The 18,903-nt window shown below is 46.8% G+C and overlaps 1 protein-coding gene across 1 annotated transcript in view; it reads left to right on the top strand.

Annotated features, from left to right (window-relative positions):
* Positions 1–272: 272 nt before the first annotated feature.
* ANKRD10 (ankyrin repeat domain 10) overlaps positions 273–18,903 on the top strand; it is a 33,515-nt gene continuing 14,884 nt past the window's right edge. Inside the window, exons 1-3 of the mRNA XM_047843594.1 lie at positions 273–659; positions 3,792–3,944; positions 8,117–8,208. Of these exons, the coding sequence (XP_047699550.1) occupies positions 450–659; positions 3,792–3,944; positions 8,117–8,208 (455 nt within the window). The 5' untranslated portion in view covers positions 273–449. The remainder of the gene's footprint in view (positions 660–3,791; positions 3,945–8,116; positions 8,209–18,903) is intronic.

Raw genomic sequence — 18,903 nt, 5'->3', positions numbered from 1 at the left:
CTCATCAAGGACTCCCCAGGCTCCGCCCCACTCCCGGCCGGCCTCCTGGTCCAGGCCCGCTACCCAGGACCAGCTGGGCACCGCCCCCAGCTCCAGGCCACTTCGCCTGCTCTCCAGGCTCCGCCTCCGCTTAGGTCACGCCCCCTGCTCCCTGGCCCGCTCTTGCTCCACGAGTCAGACCCGGCCCCACCAGGCCCCGCCCCCTGGCACTGCAGGCCCCACCTTCAGACCCGGCGTCCGCGGGCACGGGCCTCAGACCTGCCCGCGGTAGGCCCCGCCCCCGCCCCGCCCCCTGTACGCGCTCGGCTGGGCTCGGCTCGGCAGCCGGCGGGACGCGGCGGCGGCGGCGGTGGCGGCACTCTCGCTCCTTTGTGCTCAGGCGACGGCCTCTCGGGTCCTCACCCGCGCGTCCTCTCGGCCAGCTAGCCCGCGCTCTCCGGTGACGGACCATGTCGACGGCAGGAGCGGGCGCAGGCGTGGAGGCGGGCTTCTCCAGCGAGGAGCTGTTGTCGCTCCGCTTCCCGCTGCACCGCGCCTGCCGCGACGGGGACCTGGCCGCGCTCTGCTCTCTGTTGCAGCAGACGCCGCGCGCCCACCTGGCCGCCGAAGACTCTTTCTACGGTTGGACGCCCGTGCACTGGGCCGCGCACTTCGGCAAGGTGGGCGCGGGCGCTTTAAGGCGCCATTTTCCGCAGCTTTCCCGTGGTGGGTCGGGGAAGGTGGGGGCTGAGGCGCAGGGCGTGCCGGGAGCGCGGGGCGGAAGCGGGGTCTCGGCGGCGCCCGCGCCCCGAGGGGTCCCGGGCGCATGTGCGGCGGCGCGGACGGTCGGGGCCCCAAGGGGGGCGCAGGGCGTGCCGGGAGCGCGAGGCGGAAGCAGGCCCCGAGGCGACGGCGCCCCGAGGGGCCCCGGGCGCATGTGCGGCGGCGCAAGTTTCAAACGGCGCCGGCTTCGCGGGGGCGCCGCGCCTGGCGGAGGCAGTTGGTGGCTGCGGCGGGCTGGGCAGCTCGCGCCTCCGCGGTCAGCTGCGAGCCGTGCTGCCGGCGCCATGGGGGCGGACACCCGCGGGGCGCGAGCTGTGTGGACCCGGGGCTGGTGTGGGGCTGCACCGGGCTGCTGGGAGTCCTCCGGGCGGGGGGGGTCCTCTGCGTCCCCTTCTCCGTCGCTTCGTAATCTTCGGCTCAGGGCGAGTCAGCGACTGAGGTCCACGCTGCATTTCAGCGCTTTAATGGTAGAGATTGATGTACCAGAATTCCGGACGTGTAAAAAAAATGCTTTCCCCGTGAAGCGAGGAGCCGGGGCCGAAATGGAGAAAGGGTTTTGTGGAGAAGCGTGCAGTGACGTGAAGTGAGTTATTTCCTTTCAGGGACGTGTTTTTGTCACTAGTCGGTGAGGCTGCTTTCCTTGCGGCTACATTCACAGTACAGGTATATCTCCTGGGGCAGCGCTTGTGATTCACGAAATGGGAGAGTCAGAGTGGTTTTGGTGGAGGAAACGAGAGGGGGTTAGGACAGCGGTTAGGACCCCAGCCCGGGTCTGGAAGGGCGTGCCCGCTGGGGGTCCCCGTGCCAGCGCCCCGTCTGTACCTGCTAGCAGGCGCGAGTACAGGAGCCCCTCTGGCCCTTCTCCCCCAACCCCCCCCCCCCCCCCCCCCCGCCAGCCCTGTGTGTCCCCATCTGAGGCTCTGTTCCCTGTCCAGTGCGTCTTGCTCTGCTTTATGTTTACATGGTGGGTAACTCGGAGCGTTGGTTCTCCACGTCTTTTGTCCCTCAGTGTTTTGGGGGAAGACTACCCCGTAACAGGCAAGGACAGCGTTTTTCGAAAAGGCTCCCCTGTTGATTTATTCTCCAGTTGAGAGTGACACAGTATTGCATGACAATCTGGTACATTCCGGACGGTGTTTAAAACAGCCTTACAGGGGCGCCTGGGTGGCGCAGTCGGTTAAGCGTCCGACTTCAGCCAGGTCACGATCTCGCGGTCTGTGAGTTCGAGCCCCGCGTCGGGCTCTGGGCTGATGGCTCGGAGCCTGGAGCCTGTTTCCGATTCTGTGTCTCCCTCTCTCTCTGCCCTTCCCCCGTTCATGCTCTGTCTCTCTCTGTCCCAAAAATAAATAAATGTTAAAAAAAAAAAAAAAAAAAAAAAAAGCTTTAAAAAAAAATAAAACAGCCTTACAGACATTCATTCAGAGTATTTATTTACCAACCCACGGGTGCCCCTAAGGTAGCTCTAGGGAATACAAGTAGCTATAAGGGCTTGAACATGCTTTAAAAATCGTAAGTTGCGTGTTATGTATATTTTATGAGCAGTAAGAAGTAAAACCCACTGAATTCACTTTTTGAAAGTCTCCACCTCCTGTCGGTTAACCTTGGATACCAAATATAGCTGGAGGCAGTTAGTTACTTCAGTGTGAGAAAGCTGTTGGGGCAGAAATGAGGCCAGGAGTCAGGGCTCCGGGTTCTCAGTCCAGTCCCTCCTGCCCCATCGCCTGCAGCTTCCCTGCTTTTTGTACATTTAAGCCTCTGCTGTCCTCAGGCCTGCACGTTATGAACTATTCCCAACTTTCAAGCTGGTGTTCCTATCAATGTGCCAAGTATGCACGCTGCCTGACCTTTTGTGAGGCTTATTTTTTCCTCGAGAACTAGGCATTATTTAAAATCCCTAATTACACTTTGCTTTTATAAGTTGCCGCATGGAACAGTATCTTTCCAGCATTCCAAACCCAGTTTGCCAAAGTGAACGCATAGGTGACAGAGTTAAGTCTAAGGAGCTCTTGATGTTATGAGATTAACTGGTTTTGGCACACCAGCTGATTTTCATCCTTGTTTCTGCCGTTTTTGGGGTTTGACACCTGTTTGTCTCTGTTGGCACTGTCACTTTTCACTGGGTCCATCAATAAAGCCGGTGTGTGAAAGTATACCAACGGTGTGTCTCTTTATGAGCCGTCACTCCCAGATTTCCAGTTCCTAGAAGACCGAGAGAGCGTGTTTTAAATCTGGGTGCTCCAAAGTATGAGGGCTCATCTCCTGCACAGGGTGATCACGGTGACCTGACCTTAAGTCGCAGAAAAACGATAAGAGCTGTGGGGTGAGGTTGGGGTGTGGCCGTTTGTCCTTCTCTGAGGGCTGTCTCCCGGAATACAGCCGTTGTCAGGGAGAGCTCTTTTGTGAGCTCTGCCCTGTGCCTCAAGAGGGTAAAGGGGGCCGGCCCCTCGGTCTGAGGACACACGGGGGGGGGGGGGGGTTGTCAGTGTGAGTCTGCGGACCGCAGGCCATCTGGGACCGCAGGCCTGGCTCGCGGTAGGCATGTGTTGCACATCTGTTGAGTGTGATGAGCTAGGATGATATGGGCGCCTGGCTGTGGAGTGTGGTCTCCTAGTCACTCATGAGGTCCTTTTCTCCCCCAGGTGGGGGTGGGGGACTGAGTGCCACCTCTCACTCTGCACATCTTGTTCCTGACTTGTCTGGAGGATGGGCCTCTCACCCGAGTCCCCAAAGCTGCATCGTATGGACATGTGCAGACTGCAGAGAGGTCTTTATTTAAGTTTGTGTGACATCAATAGTTTTTACTTTTCTTCCTGCGTACGAACTTTTTTTTTACCAGGACAAGGAAAAATAACTCTTTTAAATGCTTTTTTACAATTTGTATTGCAAAGGAACGACTTATGTTCCCTTAAACAGAAAAAAAAAATGGTAACAAATGCCACTTATCTGCATCATAGAATTGAAATGGCGTGTGTGGTGTTTAATAGTGTACGACACTTACGCGTGTCATCCCCCTCCTGCTGTTTTCAAAGTTGGACTGCCTGATCCAGTTGGTGAGAGCTGGGGCCACTCTGGACGTGTCCACGACGCGCTATGCACAGACCCCAGCCCACATCGCCGCTTTCGGGGGACACCCTCAGTGCCTCATCTGGTTGATCCAAGCTGGAGCCAGCATTAACAAACCGGTAAGGGAGTGCCGATGATTAACTTGGTTTTTATTTTCTTTTTCTACTTGTAATTACATGGTGTTGAGTTTTAAAGTGAGGCCTTAATTAGAGTTTGATATCTTAACCTTTGGGCTAACTGGAATTTCTGTTTATTGAGTTACTTGTGGATAATAGACCCTTCACAGAGCAGGGCTTTCTGTTTACAGAGTGCTTTCACCTGCTCGGGGACTTAGAGCCTTGGTGACCCCAGGTGATTTGCCCCCAGTTACAGCTGGTGACTGAAGGAGTCTGGCCTGGAGCCCGGGTTTCCTGGCTCCCCTGCTCACAGCTGCCTTCGCTTCATGTGCACAGATCCTTGTGAAACACACCCATGCTGGCGAAGAAGTGGCTATTAAATCTTGTGCGTGGTTAAGTTATGGTGAGCGAGCCGACCAGCATTGAGTCAGGACTGCTTCAGGGAGCAGTCGGGGGTGGAGATCGGACGCAGTTAAGTAGCAGGTGTCGTGTGGTCACCCGGACAGCAGGCGTGCAGGGATTGTGTGTTGAAGTATGCAAGCATGAGTGTGCACGTGCGTGTACTTCATGGTGTGTTCTCACTACTCCTTTCACTTCCTTGAAAAAACCTCAAGGAGAGAGTTTTGCTTACTGGGGACTCGTGCGTGAACAGGTGTAGACGACTCAGGCTAGTCTGACCAAAGTGGTCCCCAGGGGGAGACCCTGCCCTGAGGGTCAGTTCATCTAAGGGGCTTGTGCCTCAGGCTCTGGGGATGCCTTTATGCCTTCCTAGTTTTCTCTTTACCCTGGTTTTATATGTTTTTTCTACTAATCATCATCAGGGGCCTACTGTGTGCAAAACCATTTTTATTTCTTCTCCACGTTTCTGTCTGAAGATTCATCCCTTGATGAGAAGCAGGTGTAACAGCTTGTGAGCCCTCTCTTCCCAGTAACTCAGCTGCACACCTCCAAGCCCATGATTGAGGAAAGGCTTTTGTATCGGTGCTGTAGAGCAGGGATCGGGGGACAGGGGGTGACCGCACATGCCGCTGCTCTTACCAGAGGCTCTGGCTGTCTGCTCCACACGGTTATGGTGCCAGGAGTCGCCTGTCCCAACCTGCCTGTCCCGGTGCTGTTTCTCTCCTCCCCAACCTCCTGGCAGAACCCTGGGGGTGGCCACCTCCCCCACTCTCTGGCCTGGGGCAGCTCCTTGTTCTGTGGCTCAGTCTCCTTGTCGACAGAATGTGGATCATCCACAAATGGTAGTGATTAATAACTAATGTTAATGTGGAATTTAAAACATTGGGTTAATTTTCATTCAGTTGTGACATAGCATCTAGTTTACAGAGATCTGAAGAAAATCTGAAGAAATTGGCGCTGCCTTTCAGATCTTTTTAAATCTAGAAGAGTCCGTTTTCAGGTAACGTGTTACAGCAGCGCAGTCCTTACCCTGGATGACAGGACTGCTCTAGATAGTCCTGTGTGGACACCCTCCGGCGTCCTGCTCCCAGGACAGGAGTCCCCAGACCTCACTCCCTGTCGCTCCCCTCAAGTCCTCTCCCTTCCGAGGTGGTCACCTGGGGTTACCAGCGTCCTGCCCTTGTTCTTGAAAGGGTCTCAGTTGTGGTCTCCCGTGTTACGCATGTGTTAGGCTGCGGGCTGAGTCTCAGATGCCGGCTTGCTCTGGATTAGCGGCTGGCCTGCTGGGACAGGCACCCAGCGACCTCTGAGGTCACACAGCCCTTTCGTTAGCCACCCCCAGCAAGTGTTGACTCACCCTAAGGTAGACACTTTCTCATCTCCCACACAGACGGTCAGAAAATCAGGTCCAGGGTTCTCTAAAGTTTTCTGTTTGTGTGTGTAGTGGATTTGAACCTCCTCTAGCATTTCTTCTTACAACTGTTTTATTAGTTTTGACCCTTTTTTTTTTTCTTTTTTAATGTTTATCTTAGAGCATGAGCAGGGGAGGGGCAGAGAGAGAGAGAGAGACAGACAGTGTGGAACAGGCTCCAGGTTCTGAGCTGTTTGCACAGAGCCTGACGTCAGGCTCAAACCCACAAACCTCGAGATCGTGACCTAGGCCAAAATTGGATGCCCCCGTTTTGACTCATCTTCTAACCTAATCTTGTGGCATATTAGTTCCTACCTGTTCTAAATTCATTTTTCTCGAGTTTCACAGAGACTTCCTTTGCTATCTGTGAACTTGGCACACGGGGTTACTGGACTCAGATGTCCTGTCTGAAGGCTCAGAGTCGTGCATTAACCCAGAGAGGGAGTGAGGCAAGTTTTCAGGGGATTTGTTCTTGGTCACTTTTGTGTGGACTACCCACGGGCATCACTTTTTGTATTATTTACAGGCCATGCCTTTAATATCTTCCTAGAACTTTGGTGGAATTTGATACCCCTTTTAGTTTCTTGTAACTGGATTAGAACTAGACTTTTCTTTCTTTAAAATGCAAGGTGACTCATCTGTCTTTGCACTCCTGGCACCTCTCCCAACTTTCCTCTCTTACTCAGTTTGCCCACAATAGTTCCGGAATCAGACGACACCATATTTGATATTTTTGGAATGTGACTGGCCTGAACCTGAGCCTTGAGTAGCCTTAAAATGGCTCTTCAGTCTTCCTCTCTGGCTGCACTTCTCTGTGGTGTCTGCTCTTCCTGCCCGGCTGGACGGTGCTGTCCTCGCAGGGCACAGAGCAGGAGCTGGTTTGCTCTGTCCTGTCTGTTGCTGTCCTGCCGTCTTGAAGTAATAGAGCAAACCTTTGCCTTTTCTCCTTGCTGCAAAGAGAGCTGAAAAAACCCTTTCCTGTTTTCTTGGGGGAGGGAGTCAGGGGTGGCACGACCCCCCCGCCCCCTCCCACATCTCCATTCCACTCTTCCTGGCCATACCTCTGTGTCATCCTTATTTGTCCTTGTCATGTGCGTCCCATCCCCCCTTCCCACCTTTCTGGGAGGATAGAGATGGGTTTCTGCTTTATTAAGGATCTCCATTCACTAGATGGTTTCCTGTGTAGCCACATGAGATTCTGTGTTTTTTGCTTCAAAAATGGGCTTGTTCTGTTTAGAACTCTACACCCCCTTTGAGCTTTTTTTTTCTTTTTTAAAGTAATGTGCATACTTTTTCTCCCCACTGCACACCGGAGTCTTTCAGAGCACATCTTTCTGGAAAATAAGCTACCGCCCCGCACCCTGGAGTGTCCCCTGTGAGCCCATGTGCAAGCCCGTGTGTACCGGAAGAAGTGGCCCCCTGCTGTGTCTCGCTGGTGAATGAGCTGCTCTCCGAGCGCCACGCCAGGTGCACAGCGGCCCCCCCCCCCCCCCCCACCTTTGTTACGTGCAGTCGTCTGCTGCCAAGTTCAGCTTCCAGGGATGGTGAAGTGTGAGGACTCGGTCAGCATTTCCCCGCCAGGAAGTCCTACAACAGAAACGACTTCCTTCTCTGTCTGCTGTATCTTTCTCTACCTCCTCTGTACCCGGGAACCTATGAATGAAATTGTGTTTCGGATTTCTTCCCATTCATACAGTGTGAACTATGAACTAACTCCTCCTCAGAGTCCCTTCCCAGGGTCTGGTCTCTCTCTGCCGTCTCCAGCGTGAATCTCTCTGACACAGACTTTCTCCCAGTCCTTGGACAAAGTTGCCCATCACACGCATCCTGAGTTTGGATGTGAAGCTGGCTGTGTGCGGCCCTGTGTTCTCTCTCTCTCCTCATTCCTGACCCTTTAGCCTCCGCCATCACGGTCTGAATTCAAGTTCAAGGCAGAAAATGCAAAGGAGCCACTGGTGATGCCCCAGCTCAGGCCAGCCCTGTGGTAGACGACCAGACCAGACGTTTGACATTATGTCCTGTGTTCTTGGCCTTGGTTACTCTTTTCTCTTTAACCTGTTAGAGGATGGTTGTTTGGGGTTTTACATACAACACATTTGTGCTAAGATCTAGCATAAGATCATTTCTAAACTTCTGTCCTGCGCGTACGTGCCTTCCCTGCTGACCGAGGAATCAAGGCGAACCTGCCCCTTCCCTGGTGGACTGTGTTATCCCTCCCACATCTCTAGCCACATTTCTTTGTGCCCTGCTTGCGCTTTGACTCACCATGTTGCTTGGTTTCAGAGGTGAATGAGGCACGTATTTTATTCCAAATGTCAGAGTCTTGTTGGAGCTGATATTTTGCGTGTGCTCTTTCTTGTTTCAGGACTGTGAGGGCGAGACCCCCATTCACAAGGCAGCCCGCTCTGGGAGCCTGGACTGCGTCAGCGCCCTGGTGGCTAACGGGGCTCACGTCGAGTAAGTGCCTCCGCACATTCCTCCCCCGAAGATGTAGTCAGGGCGCTGTGCTTCCAGAAAGCACCACTGAGGGCAAGCAGCAGTCCTCAAGTTTGTGTTTATATTAGCAATGCAACTGTGCTTTGTAGACCAGTTGGTGTTAGTGAGCGAGGTTTCGCTGCGGGTTGACGACTAGCAGAGGGAGCTTCATCACAGCAGCCGCAGAACTGTTGCCACGACAGGATGCCAGGGTGGAAATGGCAGTTAACTCCTTAAATTTGGAACCTGGCATTGTTGACTTGGCCACCAACTAGTTGTGTCACCATGGGCAAGTCTTCAGACTTCTTTTTTGCCAGTGTTAATTTCAAAATGGGGGCCTTGGATTGGGTTAGAGAATCTTTTCCAGCCTCTCCGGTCCCAAAATTCTTGCAGACAGTTTGCTTTTCTAAGTTGTGATTTTCTCCTCTTTTAGCAGATGTGAGATGTTTTAAAGCCTATTTTGACTTTTAATGATTTATAACTTCTCATAAAATGGAACCATAATACATTAAAGACTTGAGACTCATTCTGAGTTCTTCACACTGATGACATTATTGCAATCGTGTTTTCTCCCAGTTTACATCAGCTAGTTTATTTATGGTTTGATAGAACAGTGTTAATATTTGAGTGTATTAATTTGAAGATGTGATCTTATATGCAAACATCATTAGCTAGTCATGGCAGTGGGCATTTAGTTTAGATATTAAATTCATTTGTATTAACTTTCTCTTAAAGATTTATATTGTAAAAATTTTTCTTCTGCAGTTCACAGCATTAACAAAATGGATGCGGTTTTCACCCTTAAATGTTGAGTGTAAGCTATAGAGCTGTAATAACCAAAATAACTATAATATCAGCTTTTTTGTTTTACCCTGTCTAGAATATCTCATAAGAATTAATTACAAACCACTTTATTCTAATTGGAAATGTGAAAATTTAGACTTTGGGAGAAATAAACCCACAAAACTAACTTAGTTTAACCCTTTGGTTTCCACTTCATTGTTTTGACTCTGTGTTATAATACATTTATTGAAATTAGATCCTGGACAGCAAAACCATATAGATTAATGCGAAGCCTATTATAGGCTGTAATCTCAGGGGCTGTCGTTAGACTCCTAGTGTCTGAGCTTCTGTTTCATTAAGTATTATATTATTAAGCCAAGTCATTAGTTTGGGCTTGGAATTTTTACTTACATAGAAATTTAGTATGATAAATATGCCCTGTGTTAACTGTTACATTGCAGGGAACCTCGTGACTTCATATGTAATTATGATTTAAGGTAATGTAGAAACAATTGATAATATGAATATATATTATACAATTTGAGACGATGCTCAGTGGATTGCTTCACAGTGAAGTTATATTCATAGTTTTCTTAGCTGTGTTTAGATTAAAAACTAAAATCTTTAATAACAGAAGCTTTGATTATGAAATACAGAGTCATAAAATAAATGATTAAATCACTTGTCATTTATTGAAATAATGAATAATTAGAAGTTGACCTCTTTAACGACTTATTTTTCTAAACTATAGTCTAATCGATCCTGAACATTTTATTACTAAGATGTTAGTTTTCTTCATTTCAGTGAATAGCTTAATCCTTTGAGCCAATAAATATTTATCGTAAATAATATCTTTTTTTTAATAGGTGTCTTTTTAAAATGAGAACCTTTTATTTATAATTCTGTCCTTGGTTACAGGACCCTCGAGTGTCTCTTTTCCACCAAGTGTGACTGAGCACAGCCTCGAGTGCCAGTCTGTTTTTCCTTCTCAGTATAAGAGCCTCTCCCTCGAGACCCTGCATTATGGTGATCTCCCTTGCCTGAACCTTCAGATGGTTTTTAGAAGAAATATTTAGCCTGAGCCACCTAGCCAAAAGCGATTCTTAAAATTCTAAGTCTTTGGCCTGGAGACAGAGCACACAAGTAATCATTATTTATTGCTGTTGTTTATGTGGTTATTTAGTTTAACATCTGGATACATTGCCAGTTTTGCTAGTAAGCTAATTTGTAAATTGCTTTTTGATATCTGTTTTGCACATTAAACTATAAAGTTTAACACAGCCTACCAACAAATAACAGTTTGTGTCCCCCAAATTATGGTACTTAGATCTATTTTACTTGTTTCCTATAATGCTCCTCATGGTAAAGAGTAGTCGTGGCAAATAAAATGCCTTTTGTTTGTTTGGTTTTTTTAAAGACAATCACGGGGGACAGTATTAATTTACTTACCTAAAGTTACTTATGTTTTTTCCAGTTCAGAATGGGCCAGATTCTTAATTCTTCATACTACATGCTATGATATTTAGGAGATGATATAAACTTTTCCTTTTCCTGCGAATAGATTAAAAGCTGTCTCATGTCAGTATTTTGTCACACTTGGTGGTAATTATTAATTTTGTTATTAATTCCTACTTTTTTTTTTTTTTTTTTTTTTATGTATCAGCTGCATAAAGTGGCCAAAGTCTTAAGTTGCTGCTTTTTTGGTCATTGGGTAGATAATGGTGAGGGCAAGCGTACCAGGCGTCTGTGGCTAGAATGGTTTGTTCTATAACTTACTTGTCAATATAGGCCGCATCTGTAAGATAACGCATGTCAGCTGCTGTGCATCGTGTGTTACATTTTCTAGCACCACACGTGAGTATGTTGATGGAGTTTTGTTTTTTTTCCTTCTCTTATTTTACATCTTGAGTTTTGGTGCCAAGTTTTCTTTTTCTCGTGAGGTTTTGTTATCTGGCTTAGATGATGGTCATTGTTATTTACCACTGTTTACATCCAAAAAGAAAAATAACGCGGGAGTAAGTGGCAGTTCTGTGAGCACACTGCGTGTGTGTGGACTTTAAATTACCAGCATCTCTGCAGATTGTCCTCAGCCCCATCCTTCTCCAGTATGTCAGGTGTGGGGTGTCCATACGTCAGTTACTTGTCCCTGTCCCCAGCCTTGCTTACCTGACAGTTGACTTTGTCTTGCAGGCCAAACCTGAACACTGCCCACATGGAGGGCATGTGAACAGTCACTGCCCCATTTTTCTTTTCGACACTCAAATAAGTAATAGTATAAGATTAAGTCTTCATGTGATTTTGGAGACAGACTTGAAAACTTGCCAACTGCCTGCGGATAATTAAGGACACCTTCTTACTGCTGACGTTGTAAACTGACATTTCAAGCCTTGGATTATCTTTACTTTCAGTATTTCGGCACCAGTGTTTTCTTGAGAGGTAAAGTGGAAAACCTTTCCGTGTCAGCCACATGTTGAGATAGCTTTTTTCCTGCCTCTGAGTAGACCTGAAGGGACTCTGCGGGACTTCGAGTGCATCTAGATGTGCTTGGGTCTCAGGCACATTTGCTGGTCCTTTCCATGCCATGACATACGGGCACTAGTGTGTAATTAGGTCATGGCAGGGTCTCCGTGGCTTCGGATAAGAGAGCGTTTCCGGGGAGGCCACTGATTCCATGGTGACCAGACCTTCTAATGGGCTACATATATTTTAACTTAATTGTTTTGATCCCAAGAGGAACTTAACTGTGGTCATCAGATAACTGGAGAAGCACCAATAGCCTTATGTAAGCAAGTTCAGTGACTCACTCTAAAAAAATCTCTCTTGCCTAATTTAGAAAACAGGCACAGTCGGCTGTAGGAACAAAAGTCTGCACTGTGGTCTTGATAGGTTTTTGTTTAATGTTACAAAAACTGTATACATACTACCGAACTTCCAGACGTCCTTAACTGAAATTCAGTTGGTTTAGTTTGGCTCCAAAGTGGTGGTCATATCTATGTGACCCAGCCTGCGTCCTTGCCTGTAGAGCCCTGTCTGGAAGCAGAATTCCCCTTAGGGCATTTACGTGTGATGAGCAGATTGGATGTTCCTTATGGCAAGTTTGTTTGCAACTCTTGCCCAGAATTATTTTATTAGCCATTCATTCATGTTTGAAATTTGTGGTTTCTTTTCATTTGTTCACTTATTTGCCCTTAAGAATAACAGTCTATGAAATTTACCGGAATTGGAACTCTGAATTAGTTTCTGATTTTGTATCCTCTGCATTCCAGTCCTGCTCCCCTCCTGCTCTTGCCTCCCCTAGCTCATTGTCCCTGCAGTCAACTGGTCTGATCTTGCTCTCTGCTGGCTCTTTCCCCTTTTGCTGAGGTGCTACAGACACCGTGGATGAAATCCTTCCTGAGATGGCTCCTGCCAGACGGGAGCAGAGGTGGACTGACAGTATTGTAGAGTTGTCGACAGACTTAGTTTAGAAGTTTGATAAATCTCATAATACCTTGACTAGCACCTAGATTTTGATAATTGTGTAATTACTGCCTTTATAAATAGTGCTTTCAAATAACCGATGATTTCTATAGCCAAAGATCTTTTTCCTTTGCTAAATTATAGTGGGAGCATATTAAGTTAATTTTATCTGACTCTTTGAATGATGCTCTCATCCTTTAATATATGGAAACATAATTGGGATTCAGTTGCAGTATAAAACTATCCTCAGTAATATTGACGTTGAAATGAAAACTTGGCACCAAATTTATTCAGGTAAATACTTTAAAAAAGTTTCTTCCTATTGTTACTTGAAGACTGTATTTAAGAAAGTCTTCAAAATTTAAGAGTTTGGATACCAAAGGGTTAAAAATACACATGTTTTTCTTTTGCTGAAGAAATTTTAGATGTTTGCTAATGTTGTCTGTACAAATGGACATTTAGTGATGCTTTTTTTTTATCTTTTTTTTTTTTTTTTTTAACGATTCCATGTATTTGCTTATTTCCATCTAGGAATAGTTACTAATGTATTTGAGATACAGCATACCAAATTTTAAAGTAACCAGAATCGTGAGTTAACGGTTTTAGTCCGTACTGTTAAACTTTTGCTGAACTGTTGGCATATTTAAATTGGCTCCATGCTACACAGTACTTACTAGCGGTAATTCAGGAGGCAGTGCTGGGGAGCGGCAGCTCTTGGTCAATCAAGGTGGTCACACGCCAGTGGCTTACGCTCAGTACATGTGCTTCTGCACCTCATGTATGTATATGTATTTTTAATCCAAATGTTGCCTGCAAATATTTTAAGTTTCCTGTGTTATGAACCATTGCCCGTTTTAAATCACAAAGAAGGTTCTGAATCTGTAAAAACTACGCGTGTCAATGTTTTCCAGCTACGTAATTCGAATTGACTTGATTTTTCAAGTAACCCTAGAAAGGGGAGCACTCCATATAGAAACCACTGAAACTGCCACAGGGGCCTCTCCGAAAACCTTACGGTTGTGGCAGTGAGCGCTCAGTGTGGCCTCCTCTCTCCACACGAGGCATATGTTGAGGTATTTGTTGCGGTGATTGGTTTTCATGCTAATCTAGGAACTCAGACATAGACTCTGTAGATTTGCATGCTCTGCTTACCCTAATTTATGATACCTACCTTTTATTTGTAACTAACAATAGTTAAGTTGAGATCAGAATTTTAACAGAAATACTATTTATATAAAAATTGTGGTTATTTTTGTATTGTCACATGGCATTAACAAAAAGAAAACATCCTGAAGGTGATGTGACAGCTCAGATTCTAAAAATTCTATTTCAGTGATTTCCTGATCCGTGGTTTTTCAAATTAAAGCGAAAACTGTTGTTGCTAGAACGGCTTCTCGTACATTCCCATGGTGTGACACTGTAAGTGGAAAATAGACGGAGGACCAGCTGGCAGCAGGGTGGAGTTTTTTTTTTTTTTTAAATGCTTTGGGGAGACATCCTTCAGTACAGTAAGTGTTAATATTCCGTTCGGAACTTTACTGCAGGAAATGCAGTCTCCAAGCATTTACCTCTTAAGTTCAGTAGAGTTTTAAAAAAATAGCACTTTATTTTGCCAGTTACTCAGCAGAACAAATAATTCACAGTGAAGATGATTTGATGTCTTTCGTATTTCTGTGTTGCGATTTAAAATTTTTTTTTTTAACGTTTATTTATTTTTGAGACAGAGAGAGACAGAGCATGAACAGGGGAGGGTCAGAGAGAGAGGGAGACACAGAATCTGAAACGGGCTCCAGGCTCTGAGCTGTCAGCACAGAGCCCAACGTGGGGCTCAAACTCACGGACCGTGAGATCATGACCTGAGCCGAAGTCAGATGTTTAACCGACTGAGCCACCCAGGCGCCCCTGTGTTGCGATTTCAAACGAGTACCAGGACTCCCTCCCCCCCCCCCCCCGGGAGGAAACCGGTGGCCTGCTCAAAGATCACTTTTCACGGTCGCGGTGAGCATCACAGGAACCAGAATCTGCAGGTTCAGGCGCTGTCGGCGTGGCTGCCGTAAGAAATTTTAGCAGACTGGTCTCACCAGCCTAAAAATCCGGTCCTGTCCACTCTTTTTAAAAGGAAATTAACTTTGAAAGTTCAACAAACTGACCCAGTTTGAGCATCAAGTTGATTGATGTCTCATTTTTCAAATCTCTGCCCATTTTCAGAGATTTTTCAACTGGAATCAGAGGATGAATGGAGAGCTTTTAGAATGACATTACAGCATGTCCACAGGGGTTCTTGTCTGCAGAAATGGACAGAGGTGAATTTTAGGTCACACGTCATCTACGTTCACCCAAGTGCATCAACGTGGAGATGCTGAGAGTATGTGTTGTTTTCAAGATGAGGCTAACAGTAACGTGTGCTTTCAGGACCACCCCAGTTTTCATGCAGAATACACCTTTTGAGAGTATATTTAAATAATTTTCCAGATATTGGTACTTTCCCTCTGGACTAGCGTGTGTAGACAGCAGTTCTGATTAATATCTGTATTAGTGCCTCACTTGAGCTTGTTAGGGGGTCAGCAGTGCACATGGCTATATAGCCCCACATGGCCTGAACACCTGTGGACCAGAGGGGGAAGGCTTGGCTTTCAGAGAGCATGGGATCAGACCCAGTGCTGCACTGGGAGGTGAGAGTAGCCACCTGCCAGCATGCAGTCCTGGTCCATGCCTGGCTTGCACTGACAGTCAGGAACATAGCAGAGAGAGCTTAGGTGGAGTACCTACATGACCTTGCAACACAGAGGTTTAAAGCCTCGGTGAATTGGTGGTACATTTTAACCAGGATTACTGTTTCAACTCTTAAAACATCAAACTTGAAACATGCTTGAACAAGTGGGAAAGCATATATGAAGAAAGGATTTGAAGACATGAGTCTCTTTTGTTAAAATTTCAGGCCTTGAGAACTCTTCCATTTAGTGATCATTTATTCTAGTCTTTGATGGAAACCCCATGTGGGTTCCAGCCTCTGTAGGACATGTGAAAGTTCCCTCTTTATGAAACTATGAAAAATGGTTGTGGAATTCAGACTTACAGAGACAGTTTTCGTCTCCTTCATAGTAAGCATATTGCCTGATCGCAAGACACCAGAACATCTAACAAAACACTCAGCTGGAGTAGGAATGATGGTCTTACTTCTTTCCACATGCTCTCTTGGGCTTTCACATGCTTTTAAAGTTTCCCTTTAACATTTTGTGGTGTAATCAATTTGGCAACTTTTTAAAAAAAAGTTTTTTTGTTTGCTTGGATAGTACATAAAATTACTGGAAAGACAGCTTTGAGGAACGAACGCATGGTCAGACTTGTTTTATAAAAACAGGGGACTAGTTAGTAGTACCGTCCACTGGTCAGATGTTAACTCAGCGGGTCTGCTGTGCTGCTGGTTTTTGTATGGCCCGTAAACTAAGAATGATTTTTACATTCTTAAATGGTTGAACAAAAATCAGGAGAAGAACCATTATTCTGTGACAAGTTAAATTTATATGAAATTCTCATTTTAATGTCCATCAGCAAAATTTCACTGGAACGTAGACGTGCTCTACTGTGTACATATTGTTCGAGGCTGCTTTCAGGCCACAAGGACAGGCCTGAGTGGTTGTGAGCAAGGGTGTGGCCTGTGGAGCCTGCAGTATTTACCGTCCAGCCATTTCTAGAGAAAGCGCCTGCCCAGGATCAGGGAGCCCGCGTTCCTTCCCAGGCAGTTTGTGTAATGTGCGCTCTGCCGTGGAGAAGCCGCGCTCTTAAATGTAAGCAGAGCAGGATTAGGGACTTGAACATTTGACAGAGTACAGAATGGAAGAGTGAAGGCAGATAAACGGGATTCTGTTGTGTACCAGACTCAGGTATAAACGGACCCTTTTGCCCAAGAGGAGTATAAATGCTGTTAAATAAACCATGTTGTATACATTCAGTCCTTGGTAACAGAAGAAGGAATATACAGTTGACCCTCAAACTGTGCACGGCCGTTCATATGTGGATTTGTTTTTGATAAATACAGTACATACTGTACATGTATTTTCCTTACGATTTCCTTAATGTGTTTTTTTCTGGCTTTATGGTAGGAATACAACACATCATACATATAACATACAAAATAGGTGTTCATCAACTCTCCGTGTTTTCAGTAAGGCTTCTGGACAACAGTAGGCTATCAGTAGTTAAATTCTGGGCGAGTCAGAGTTAGTGTGAGTTTTCCACTGCACCCGGGCGGGGGGTGGGGGGGCACCCCATCCCCTCATTGTCCAAGGGTCTGCTGTAGTTGGAATCTTCTGTAGCTCAGTGGGAACAAAGTAAAGATGGTGAGCGTTGTTCTCTCCCGGTTAGTTCTTCCACAGTCACCGTGTGTCCCAGGTTCTGTCCTTACATCTTCTAGCACATCTTCTCTCCCTTTCACATCACTCTGACTCCTGGCCCCACAGAAGCGTGTGCAGAACCAGCATCAGTCCAGACCCGTGGCTGCTCGTTCTTCCCTGCTTGGTCCGCACGTGGGGTCCCACGTGGGGAGCACATGGCATGAGTTGGCTACGGTCCTTTTGAGTTTTGAAGGTGATCCCTCCTGCCATCTGGAAACGTGGTGTGCGGGCGAGTGACTGCGTTTGCGGGGGAGGAGACCGTGCCTTCCTGGTCAGGTCTCTGTGCGCTCCTGCTAGCAGGCTCCGTGGTCTCCTCTCTGGATGTTGGTGCTGATTTGTCGCTTGCTTGTGTTAAGGTTGTTTCCTGGGAAAGCAGTAAGCTCTCTGTTCTAACCCCAGTCCAGCCTGGTGTTGTGTTTCTGAGAGGAAAGTGAAGCCCTTGAGTGTGTCTGGGAAATTGTTCTCTTCAGCAACTGGAGTCTCCTTAAGCGTCTCTGCTTTCCTTGGTGAAGTCCCGGGTGGCGAATGAACCATCCAGAAACTCGTGTGCTTTTCTTCCTCACTCGGATCTTTCCTGCCGACGTCGTCTGTCCTGATTTCAGGCAGCAGCTTCTCATTTCCGTTTATGATTTTGGAGAGCAAGTCTGTGTTTCTTTACAGGAGTGATCATTTTATAAACTTTGGCATATGTTCTAGGCCTACGTTTTTTCAAATTTTGAGGAGTTAGATGTTTCCTTCCATGTAGCTACCTATTCTGTTCACATTTTTGATAGAGTAGACCTTTTCGGACTCTCTGCACTTGGGATAGCTCCTAGAGATGAAATACACCGTTTCAGAAAACCATCCAGCCAAACACTCATTTTAACATTTTTACATCAATAACATGATTTCAAAAACCAAGCGTCTGATCATTTTATGTGTGTGAGATTAACGTAACCACACTGTCCAATCTTCGGCGTTTCTTTTCTATTGAATTCATATATTAAAAATAATACCAAATTGTAGAATAGCGCTCATCAGAATTTACAGCCATGAAATCAAGAAGTCAGTTTTAGTCCCCGTTAGCCCTGCACACAACTGCCTTACACACTTTTAAGAAAACATTCCTGGTTCTGGGATTCTCGAGTCTTGTGTCTTTTATTTCTGTTCAACCCAAGTTTGGGCTTTCTCCTTTCTTCGAACTGTAACACATTTCTTTATTTTATGCTTTAGAGTGGAGACAGGTTATGATTACAAAATAGATTTTTTTCATTCCTGAGGTTGGAGCTCTGGGAGTATGATGGCTGGGAGTATGGGTACAAGGCTCGGTGGGAACCCCTGTGCGTCCCGGATCTGTGGTTTTCACTCTGGTGTCTCTGCACGGACGTTAGCCCAGGGAAGCAAGCCTCACGCATCCGGTCCGCCTGTACCGGGCCTGTGGCCTCGCTCTGTGGAGGAGTAGGCGGTGTGGGGCCTCTGTTCTCGGTTTGTCGGCCTGTTTCGCTCATTCACAGGTTGACTTCACAGAGTGCGTGTTTTTCTGGTCTTTCGGGGGAACCTCAACAGGGAGTTGCTTTTGTTCCTCTCATATTTATTCTTTCCTAATTGAGCTTCACAGGTGGTTCCTTCCTGTTTGTGTCATTGAGATTGTTCACATGACGCTCTGCCACCACTTCGTACTTGAGTCTGATGGGAGCTGCTGTGGAAAATCCCCCCTCCACCATGAGAGATGCCGCGGGCCCTTCGGAGGGCCTTCCCCCGGGAGGCCCGTGCACGTGTTGTGGGGTGCTCCAGGCAGGGCCAGAAACCGACCTGAAACACACGGGAACTTAGCACTTCATGTCTCGGGCCGCGCGGAGAAGTGATTTTAATGTCAGGACAGCCTTCTAAACTTCCACTTACAGTGTCACACGTTAGCATAAAATCTGGCTTGTCAGTGCACTCTTTTGAGAGAGCCGATTGTTACGAATGCCATGGACAATTTCAGTACATGTTTGTTTGTTATGATTTTACTGAAGCTAAAGGAATGGATTATTAAACTTAAGTGCAGATAATATAGAAT

The sequence above is a fragment of the Prionailurus viverrinus genome, chromosome A1 (assembly GCF_022837055.1).
Source record: "Prionailurus viverrinus isolate Anna chromosome A1, UM_Priviv_1.0, whole genome shotgun sequence".
Classification (NCBI taxonomy): domain Eukaryota; kingdom Metazoa; phylum Chordata; class Mammalia; order Carnivora; family Felidae; genus Prionailurus; species Prionailurus viverrinus.
This window is presented reverse-complemented; position numbering and strand designations above follow the sequence as displayed.